This window comes from Lepisma saccharinum, chromosome 21, assembly GCF_977018435.1.
Source record: "Lepisma saccharinum chromosome 21, izLepSacc3.1, whole genome shotgun sequence".
NCBI classification, from domain to species: domain Eukaryota; kingdom Metazoa; phylum Arthropoda; class Insecta; order Zygentoma; family Lepismatidae; genus Lepisma; species Lepisma saccharinum.
The window spans coordinates 37,850,852-37,862,804 of record NC_139249.1 but is presented as its reverse complement, the minus strand read 5'-3'; the positions used below and the strand labels follow the sequence as shown (position 1 = coordinate 37,862,804).

Sequence of the window (11,953 nt, the reverse complement as noted above, 5' to 3'; positions counted from 1 at the left end):
TTCAGCGCAACGCTAGCCTCGCAACTTTGGAAGTCTCGTTTCTACCTTAAACTGGACGCAGAGAAACGCGAGAACTTGCAGGGGTAATTTTTCCAGGGTGTAGTTTTTAAAATTGTTGTAAAAAAAATTGAGTGGAAATGTCCATTGTACTGATTCTGAGAGGTTCTATCAAGCAATTATCACGAACAGTGGAACAAATAAATACATTAATAGATAATTGTTTGCCATTGATATGCCTGGCCTTTTTTTCAAATTTATCAATATTCTGAACAGACATTGGATATTCTAAACCCATCATTGCTTCATCAAAATCATGTTCATGCTGTTTGTAATAACTTATTCTCTCAGGATGCCTTGAAACTGGATACAAAGCAGCTAAAATACACCACAAAAAGCATTTCTGGTCATTATTTTTTATATTAACCACGGCTGTTTTGTTTTTAATATTGGCAGGTAATGGCAGATATGTAGATCCTTGTAATGGGCTGAATTCAGAAATATTAACATATAACTTGTGTGGAGAGCCACATAGGCTCCATCCAGACTCTTTTGCAGCAAATTCAGAGTGTTTAATATTCAATTGTTCCATCAAACTGCTTATTATTTTGTCTGAATTTGCATTTGAATATGCCGGTACAGTTTCTGTTATGTGGGGCTGTGTAAATTTTGTGCCATTTGGCTTCTTATATTGTGTAAACAATTTGAGGGAGAGCTTATAAGAGCCATTTTGTGCATTTAGAATTGCCTGCACATCAGGATTTACACTGTTCAAAAAATTCTCAATGCCACATTTTTGCTCTGATACAAAGCGATAATCCCTAAGTTGGGCATTAAAACTGCTATGGATAGGTGCATAGCGTGGCTGCTTTGCAGGTCCAGCATTAACAGGTGCTTCATGCTTCCTTTTCAGAGCAGATGTAGATGGTTGTGTTGATGACTGTGCAGAGCAAGTATCTTTATGCTTATATGTGAAATATTCCATGCTATATTTTCTATGGCATTTGGGGCATATTTTTGTGGGGGTTCTGTATTTGTCCGGGTTACAAATCTTTTGGTGCTTGACCCAATTGGGGCTGGATATATTTTTATTGCATTGATTACAATATTTTTGACTTGGCATTTTTGTTGTTGTTTATTATATACAATTTCCTGGGATTCAAATCAAAACTCTATGCTGGATAAAAAATATCAGCTGGGTTCAGCACTGTGCTTTGTATATTTTGTGTGTGTGTGTGTGTGTGTGTATGTGTATGTGTGTTAATATTTTTTGGCTTTGGTATTTATATAAAATTTCTTGGGGTCCAAATCAAAAACTCTATGCTTATCTTATGACAGGTTGTAAAGCCAATAGCCTACAAGTGGAAAAAAAAATAAAAATATTCATTCACACTGACCTAGCACAAATGCCTGCACGGACATGCATGTCTAGAATAGCAATGGCCTTGTTATGTATTGATTTTTGTATAACAGGCTGGGACAGATGTAAGCCTGACCCTAAATATGAGTGGATTACAACAAACAAGCTAGATGTAACAAATATCAGGCAAAATATTGTTCAACATACCAGAAATATGATATTAAAACAAACAGGCCTGTAAGTATGAGAAGCACTGTAACAACACATCTGTTCTTCTCAACCACTCTCACAATAGTGGCTGATGCAATTGTTTGCACGCAAAGCTTCATTACTCGGGAAGCAAAAATCAATACATAATACAGTGCTAGGTCATTGCCATTCTAGAGAGGCTCTGCACATAGATAAAAAAATTGAACCTGGTATCCAATTGAACTTAAACCTGAAGTAAATATGTGTGAGTAGGTATGGGTTTTTGCTTAATTTTAAGTGTAGCCAAAAAAATATCAATTTTTGACAAGTTTATGGACAAAAATCCGGCTGATGCAATTTTTGTAAGTATGGGCAAATCTGCTTGAGGGGGGTTCATACTTTCCGAAGAGCATTTTTACAAAAATCTTGGATTAGGCAGTGTTCCACACTTGAGCAAAAAGCTCATATGGGCATGTTGAGCTTGTTTTAAGTGTAGCCAAATCTGCTTGAGGGGGGTTCATACTTTCTCAGGAAATATTTGAGGGCATTTTTACAAAAATCTTGGATTAGACGGGGTTCCACACTTGAGCAAAAAGCTCATATGGGCATGTTGAGCTAGTTTTAAGTGTAGCCAAATCTGCTTGAGGGGGGTTCATACTTTCTCGTCCTGGTTATACCGTAAATACAACTACTGTAGGAGGATCCTTCCTCCCTTCTCCACATAATCCCCATAGTTATTCAGGCATTTGTCCCACCGTTACACCAATTTGTCCATACCCTTTATAAGAAAATCAGGCCTCTGGCTATTGAGCACTATTCTCACATTACGCTTCACTTCTTCGTCTGTTTCGAAACGGTAACCTTGCAATTCAGACTTTAACACCGGAAAAGGATGGAAATCACTCGGCGCTAAATCGGAGGGTGGGGCAGCCGTTCCCAGCCCAATTCTTCAATTTTGTGTTGTGTTTGCACTGCTGAGTGGGGGCGAGCGTTATCGTCAAGAAGAATGACACCAGCTGACAGGAGACCTCGTCGCTTATGTCAAACTGCGTTTTTCAGTTTATCCAATGTTTGACAATAACGGTCAGCATGAATTGTTCTTCCTCGTTCCAAAAAGTCCGTAAGCAGAATGCCCTTAGCATCCATGCTTCTGAACTCCTTATGACGCGAGCCCGCGTTTTCCGAACAAGCATTTACTTTTCGCCCTTGAGCGCATGCGCCTTCACGTCTGATAACGAATCGATTGTTGTTCCTTGTAGACGAAGGATGGCGCTTGTCAACCATGTGCTTCTTTTTAATGGCATTGCTTTATTCAATATTTTATAGCACAGGGAAAGTTATATATTGAACGTCCATAGTAGTAATTTTGCCAGTCCAAAGCGCGGATAAAGTGTCATGGAAATCAGCAAAACCATCAAGTGGTACGTTTTGTCGCATCGCAAATATTTTTAGACTCATTAAAAGACCCTTCGCAGGTAGCCGCTCAGGTGGTAGGTACGTTTTATCGGTGGAACGTTCGGTCGCGTATTCGTCACATGCAAGGGCCTACAGGGTGATTCAAAAATCCCTTAAGAGCCCCTATAAAAAGTAAAGAGTTAGGCTGGGTGAAATTGGTCATGTTAGGAACAAGTTAGGCTTAGGGGAAACCACATATGTGTGTTCCAAGCGGACGTCCGCCATATTGAATTCAACTCAAAATATTTAAATGCGAAGGGGGTGATGTGCATAGGCGCCGATTTCTTCAGATATTTGGGATGGCAAAGCTAAGTAAAGCATAAATACTGATTTCATTCTGTTTGCGGGGGGGGGGGGGATTTTTTTTTTTTTTTTTTTGTAAGTTGGGCCTAATACAATTGAGTTAACCTTTGAAAAATTGTAATTATTATAACTAGCTTTTACAACAAAACATATACGTATATCAGGGTATATCGAACTTTATTAGCTGGACAAAAATGCACTCTAGTACTCTGATTATGTAATTATACAACATAATACTTTACATGTAACTTTTCACAGAGAATTTGATTATCATCTTTGGTTTCCAATACGTATTCCTACAATCCGTTAGGAATTGGGTTCGATAGAAAGACATGCCAATTACCAAGATTTACAACGATCCTTTGTTCCTTCACACATATTTACATAAAAAAGGAAGGCCCAAGATAAAATTTTCATCCAGGCCAGGTCGATTTTTGGCACCCCAACTGTCCACCCTGTCACCCCCCGCCTCAACTTGCTACCCTGATCCCAATACTTTCCACCTTCTGCTAATACAAAACATGACTGTGCTGTATACATGTATTTACGGTTTAAACGACAATAAATAATAGCCGTGTTTTTCAATGCCTTAATGTCAAAGAACGGGTGTATTGTATTGTATATCTAAATAACAGTAGTCTCTTAGTTTAAATTGCTACATGATTTTGCAATATACGTTTGTCATTGAGGAGTAACTACAATGATTTTTTTCTGTACACAAATCCAACTCTTTATAAAACAAATATACACATTTATGTAATCAGAAATAAGGATTTGACTACTATATCTGGACGCCCCTGTCTGGCGTCGTCGAGGTTGGTGATCACACACGTTTACAGGTGGATGTGAAAAAATACTAATCCTGCTATTATATAAAACAGTGGCATATTGAAAACAGAATATTTTCAACTTCTGCTTGGCTTTCCGAAAGGTGCCTATTTTCCAATAGACTGGCTCATTCAAGAGCATCAAAACTACAGTATCCCCATTAATTTCCTCTATTCTCTCACATATTCATTCATAAATACCATGAGTTTTCCTTAATTCATTGTCGGCTTGAAAAAGAAAATACTGAAATAGTAAACGCAGAAGCACAAGAAAGACACATTATTGATTCTGCCCATTTCAGAGCAGAATCCTGCATAAATTCCTACTACCTGCTGTGTGCGAAGTTTCTGTCTGTAAAGTTATGTCATATGTTGAAAGTTACACATTGGGCCAAACGAACCGGAGGGGCCCGGACCCCTTTGCCCCCCGTGGTGATGTGATATGTACCGGTATGTGACACTGTTTTCTCACCTGTAAAATGATATATTTGTTACAATCATGCAGTCATAACTTTTTCCTGATTAAAGATAGGCGAAGAAACCTTCACCACTGCATTTCTCGTGAAATTCTAGCTTGATTTGGTTCTACTGCCACGCGGGAGACCCGGGATGGGTGATCTTAGGTCGGAATTTTCCCGGCTTTCTCGCCGCATAAAGAGGCTCTAGGGCCCACCCAGCATCAAATCAAATTGTACCCGGTGAGGGGTAAAGGCGGCCGGAGCGTGGTGTTGATCGCATGGCCTCCAAGATGTCCGACATCGAAAATACGTGGGGCCCTGCCCTACCACCACATACCCTAAATGTGCCTTCATGGCATGGTGCTATATGCACAGGGAACTTTACCTTTACTGTATTCGTTTCTGTACCCCTGAGTAACTACGTTTATTTTTTACATACGAGAACCCTCTACCATGTCAATGGCTGAGGGGCCCTAAAAGCTTACTTGTCTCCGAGCCCCCCCCCCCTCCCCCGCACTGCGGCGTTTTGCGGCTTGTAGATCCGGCACTGGACCACCCAAAGGTCTTGTGTGCCTTCTAATCATAAGAATGAAATGAAATAACCCCAGAGGAGATGACAGGTTCTGTTCAATTCCTCCTAGTTTATGTTATAGTGGAGAGACAAGGTGGTTAGCGTGGCAAGTATTCATGTGTCTTGGGTTCGAATCCCGCCTTCATCCCTCTGGGGTCTCTCCACAGGTTCCCGTCTCTCCCGTTGGAGATGACGGTGATTGGTTGGGAGACGTGAGTGTGTCTCGTGCAGTGTTGCCACATCTCCGACTGAAGCGATGGAAACCTTGGGTCAGTAGAGAGCGCAAACTTTACTTCCTTCAGATGAGAAGTCAGATGACGACGAGTGGAAACTTCCATTAATGGCATTAGGATTACATGTCCTAATACAATAATTCTGGATGACCTACAAAAAATGAGAAATGGAGAACTTAAGATGGTCTTAGGATGTAAAGACTTGATATTCAGTTCAGAACTCTAACGTCTGACAGAGGAAATGTAATATGACGAAGCAGAGATAGCCGCGCTAATAAGTTTAGCTTTTCGAGTTACCACAGATAATATTTTAAAAGGGTTGTGTTGAAATTTGGCCACCCGCCCATTGGAAACGGAGTGAAGAAGGTGTATTTCCCTTAAGAAAAACATCACAGCAACGGAAGTTTCCATTCATAACATCGAAGAACGCTGGGCATAATGCGCTCTCTACAAAAATAGGAATTCTGATAACAAGTAACACAACAATTAATAAATGATAACCTGTAGTTAATTTGTTTAAATTAAGAATACAATAAAATACGCCATCTTCCAAATTACTAAACACAAGTAAAGTAAATTTCCAACAATTGGTAATTTGTTATTTACGTACAAGGTAACATTACGTAGAATTAATTTCTTGAAGAAGTTCTAAATTATTATGAAACGTTTGTATTCTGTTAGAATTTCAGACATTACGACAAATGTGTCATCTCTTATTATTTTTTGTTGAATTACTGTTTAAATACGTGCAGAATGTGAACAAGAATATGAAAATCATTTAGCACTTACAGATTCGAAAATATTAAACTATTATAATTAATGGAGAATATTTTACAATACTTAGAGTCGCTTTTCTGTCACTTTTGGCTAATCGCGAAGATAAAAGTCGCTTGTCACTTTGGTGAAATCCCCCGTGCCACTTGTCGCCTGACGCATGTCACTTCAGTTTGAAAGCTACAGAATTCAACCAACCCCGTTGCTTTGAAATTAATGGAAGTGTGGTTAATTATAAATATCGACGCTACACATTAAATGTACTGTCACTCATGTTTATACGAGACTGAAACAGTTGATTTTTAATTACTTATTGTTGCTTTTAAATCTCTCTAGTTATTTGTGACATTGAAGGTGAATGATGAGTTAATGACATGGATGAGAACACAGTAATTAGACCTCAGATTCCCTGAGGGGGCGGTTAACTGTGAAACAAAAAGTTTACAATTAAATCTTGGTCCACGAAGAAGTGCAAAAAATGCAGCTTTATTCGACAACAAATTTTTTAAAAAATGATTTATTATATGAGATCCGTAGAGAGATTGTACAGTCACGGACAATAGAAATGGGATACCTAGATCGTGAAATACTCGCTTCCCTGCAAAGCGTCATGCTTGTTGCCTAACTCTACGGCGCTGGTAGAAGTTTCCATTGATTATTGGCTATTAAAAAGCACGTATCACATAACGCTTTCCAGGGAAGCGAGTATTTCAGGATCTAGGTATCCCATTTATTATTGCCGGTGGCTGTACATAATGTTTTGAGATCTTTGATACGATGTTGGTTACAAAAGAACACACTACTGATTCAGGCCCGTAGCCAGGCAGGGGCCAGGGGGGGGGCTGAGCCCCCTGGAACTACGGTCAGCCCCCCCTGGCACTGAGGTCAGCCCCCTTGACATTGGGTAAAACTATTTTGTGATATTTGTTTGCAGACAGCAGATATATTTTCCTCACAACTTAGATGAAGGATAAATTCAGGGAGCATGAACAGCAGCTATTACATTTGTTCATCTTATTTATAAGAAGAAGTCTTAAGTAGCGGAAAGTATTTAGGAGATTCTCTTCTCTAGACTTTAGAAAGTTCCTTCACAGGGGAGCTTCTTTATCTGTACCTTCGTTGCCCCTGTTGCAACCTCCCAGCTATACAGAAATCTGTGACTTTGATGTCATTATGCAAATTCCCTCCACATCTGCATAAAAGGTTAACAGCTTCCAAGTTTTGGGAACGAAGGGGAGTTCTATTGTTTCGGCCGGGGAGTGGAATGTACAGTAGACCCTATGATTGAATATTGTCCAACTTTTTCTGTCTAATATAAATATCTGTATCATCAAACGTAGTATGGAATGTGTGGTAAGGAATGATTTCAGTAGCAGCCAATTAACACTTCAAGTGATATTTTAAATGACATAGAAAAATGTAGTATTTGTGTGATATTTCTAAACTTTATATAACTTAATGACCCCCTCCCTCCACACACCTAATTTACCTTCATTTAACAATGTTGAACTTTTGAAAAATGGACTTGATTTACAAAGCCCCCCCTGATAACCCGTGAGCCCCCCCTGGAGATCAATTCTGGCTACGGGCCTGTACTGATTATCTTTTCATTCTAGTTTTCCGATCGGGTGAGTTGTTGTCCATTCGATGCATCGGAAATCAAGTGCTGATTGGTGGATGATCTTCAGGAATGAACCATGGTTCCAAGATAAAGATGGCCGACAAGCGAAGGAAAACATTCACCACCGGAAGTCCATCGGATGTGGAGACTTGAGCTCAGTGTGACAGTTCTTCAGTGGAAATCTGTACTTCCCACTATTGGAAATTATTGTGTTACAAATCTAAGCCACTTGTAAGAAGATGAATAAAAAAATATGCATAATGAAATGAGACTTACCTCATTCTCAATAATTTATTTGCATTGTACGGAGCTACTGTAATATGGCATGTGATTTAATGAACTTTTAAGGAATATATTGATAAACTCATTTTACGATTCGATCAAAGAAAATAAATAGTGTTCTATTCAATAATCAAATCAAGAAAGAGCGAAAAACTAAGATATTAAACACTCAGAGCCGATATGTGCTGAATGCTCATTTTGTTTCTCCATACCATTCACAAATTATACCGTATGTCCAGTTCCTTGCGAGGCCGAGAGAAGTGTGGCGGACGGCGCTAGCGGAGATGCCGACATTTTCGAACAGTAAGTTCGTTTAAGTTTACCCTCGAAAGCGTATTGTTGACTTGTTATAGAGCTCACATTTCAGTGGAGCACAATAGGGGTCCATGGGACCATTCACGGGAGTGTTTTCAGACACATAGTATTTCTACATATACAAGTAATAGTTTCTAATATCTGTTATAAATGTATGAAATCCAAACTACGAAAAGCATGTATGAATTTTGTAAGGAAAAAGAATAATAAATGTAACAATCTAAGTTGTTATTTTTGTTGGTTTCATCATATTGAACTGTAATTTATTAGATTTAGAATTTCCTTTCCTCTGTAATGTATTGAGTGAAAGGACCTTTTTTGCTAACGGAACCAGAGTACTATTCATATGACGTTATTGCTGTAAAACCATATAAAATTTGACAAAGAATGGGTAAAAACTATATTCTATGGATCACAATAGTGATTTGTGTGACCAATGATGAGTATTTTTCCAGTGCAACCACACTTGGTTTAAAGATGTAATAAGAAACATTTTTATATTAACATGTTAGCATTTCACATTCTGCTGTTATCAAGCTAGTTTGTGTGTTTTTTGTTTTTTTAAATAATCCTGTGTAAACACAAATGAAAAATCCAGAGATAAGTGGGAAAGTTGTTTTTTTCCATGGCATGATGGGCCGTTAGGGCCAGGGCCTATCTACAGACTGCCAGCCAGCCTCAGTCCTATCTGCGATGAACCCCTGATCATTGTCGTAGGTTTCCATGACCAGGTGATGCTACTCTTTCGTAGCTTCCCAGTTTCCTCATGATGGTTGGTGGCCATGTGTTCCATACACAGGCTGAAATCTCAGGGGAAAAGTTGTTACACTTCCCCCAGGAGACTCAAACCTATGCACATCCCATAGTCAGAGCCCAATGCATGACAGACTGCACGACACAGTGTGGGTTAAACTTTTTTTTCCCATTTATGTGTACAGTATATATATTTTTATAATCACTGTTTGTTACGAATGGGACAGACCTAATGCTTAAGCATCAGTAGCAGACAACGTGAGCATATCTCATTGGTCCACCCCAACCGTATATTTGTTTTTCCATTTTTCTCTTTGTGATACATGTACTATTTATACTCTTTATTTTTTAGGAATTGAATATACTGCATGGCAGACAGACATGACACTGGAACATATTGACAGTGTGTTGTCCGATTACAGGAACTTGCAAAGGATTTCAAGTGTCAAAGGCAAATTTTACTGAAGACTTCCAATGAGTGTGAAGAAAGAGTGCAGTTTTATAGTGGTCCCAGCAAGTTAACCATTTTAATGGCGGTTTCCCTGTGTTGAGTGCACATGGGAGTTGTTCAGCATCCTGAATAGTAGACAAGTGGTCAAATGTCATCTATATATGACTTTCTATCTGCAATACACTAGGAAACTGGCAAATTTCAGAAAACAAGTCGAGTAGGTAATTGGATATGTTTGTTTGTTCACAGAAAATATAGTATCCTGATCTCAACAATACCTGCCCAAATTGTCAGTGCTAAACCAGGTGATGTAACACAGACAAGATTATTCAAGTGTGTTGTGCTCTAACAATTTTTTGTTTGTCAATGACTAGCTACGAATGCTGTTTTGACAATAGTGGAATTGCTAAACCCATGCAATGAATTTAAATTAATCTATTGTCTAAATATACTATTGTGTATGGTACAGTGTGCATGAATGTCATTCACAGATCAACTGTTCTGATGGAGTGTATATATTTGGCAATAGAGAGTATCTAACATTTTTGTTATTGTTTTTATAATGACCCATATGCATAAATATTTCTAATAATTGTCATTTTTTTCTATGGAAAGTGTGTATGTCTCTCCGTATATATAATATTGATGGACCAATATGAAATATTTGTGGATACAAATAAAGTACTATTATAGAAAAGCAGGATTTATTAATTTATATAGATTCACAAAAATAATATAATTGCAGAATTTTGCAGTAAATTACAGGCTATTTATAGATATATTGGATTGGTAAAAATATCTGTAATTTTACCAATAAATGCCTATATTGGCAGATACAGAGAGCTACCCTACCTTGGCCTCTGTGGTTTCCATGGTTTAATGGTGACCATAACCTACAATACTTGCCTGGTTCATAGTAAGCATTATTCAGGTTGAGAGTATAACTGATCTAACAAAAGTTAAGGTTGGCAGTCTCATTGGTGCCTTTTGCACGCTAATGTAAGTTCTCTTTTTCTGTAAAATATATTTAAATATGCCCCCAGTATGGCAATCAATGTCAAGGTTTATGTGTAAGAGTGGCTCTGCTGTATTGCTTTTTAAAATATTGACCGAGGTGCTGCCTACAATGGAAAAGGTACAGCAGGTTTAGCTTAATTGCTTGTCAGTTTTGATTTGGTGAATCCTGCAATAACTGAAACGGTTATGTGAATAATGTTGTACCCAACAGTTTATGGCTTCCAGAATATATTTCTCTTGTAGTCTACAGTCATTACAATCATAAAAACACAGTTTTTTGTTGTGACGTTTCAGGAGAACACATGCTCCCTTCATCAGACATTTATTTTTAAATAAATGTAAATAAAATTAAAAATAAATGTATGATTAAGGCACCATGTGATCTGCTGAAACGTCACAATGAAAAACTGTGTTTTATGCTTGTAATTACTGTAGACTACAAGAGAAATAATTCTACAATGCAAGCAATGCATACATACAAGAAAAAATATTTTCCAGAATATACTAGGTAAATCAAAAACTAAAGGCAATTTTGTGTTTTTGCAGGAATAAATGAAGACTGGGTGTGTCTGATGTCATCACGTGTATACTTGGAGTGACGTGGAAGTAGGAGTATCCATCACTGCCCTATTCAGTTGAGTGTCGCGGAGCAAAAAGGTCACACGTATGGATGCACCACTCCACGAATGCACCATTGAGGAACAGCGCACCGTTGTGCGCTTTCTGTGGTCGGAGGGAGTCAAACCGGCAGACATCCACCGTCGGCTGTTAGCGCAGTATGGAGGAAGCACCATGACTCAACGAAATGTGTATGAGTGGGTGGACCGCTTTAAAGCGGGACGCACAAGTGTAACGGACGAAAGTCGAAGTGGATGCTCAAAAACATCCCGCACAGAAGAAAACGTCCAACGGGTGGATACCATTATCAGGGACGATTGGAGAATCACAATAGAACTAGTGGCGGAGCTCTTGGACATCAGTTTCGGATCATCATATGCAATAGTGCATGATGAATTAGGGTACCATAAAGTTTGTGCTAGGTGGGTATCCAAGGAACTCACAGCTGCACGTCACTCCAATGCTATGAAGCTGATCCCAGTATCTTGGAACGAATCGTGACAGGAGACGAAACATGGGTTCACCACTACGAACCAGAGAGTAAGCGGCAAAGCCTGGAATGGAAACATCTGTCGTCCCCTGTACGCAAGAAATTCAAACAACAGCTGTCCTGTAGGAAATTGATGCTAACGCTGTTTTGGGATGTGAAGGGACCGATCCTGGTGGAGTTCCACCTACATGGTGAAACTACGAATAGTGCAAGTTAATGTGCGGTCCTGCAAGACAAAC

The 11,953-nt window shown here is 38.9% G+C and overlaps 1 protein-coding gene across 1 annotated transcript; it reads left to right on the top strand.

The window, feature by feature from the left end:
- Positions 1–11,272: 11,272 nt before the first annotated feature.
- On the top strand, positions 11,273–11,725 carry LOC146004135 (protein GVQW3-like). The gene has a single exon (XM_083142801.1). The coding sequence runs from the start codon at positions 11,273–11,275 to the stop codon at positions 11,723–11,725; it is 453 nt and encodes a 150-aa protein (XP_082998927.1).
- Positions 11,726–11,953: the final 228 nt, after the last annotated feature.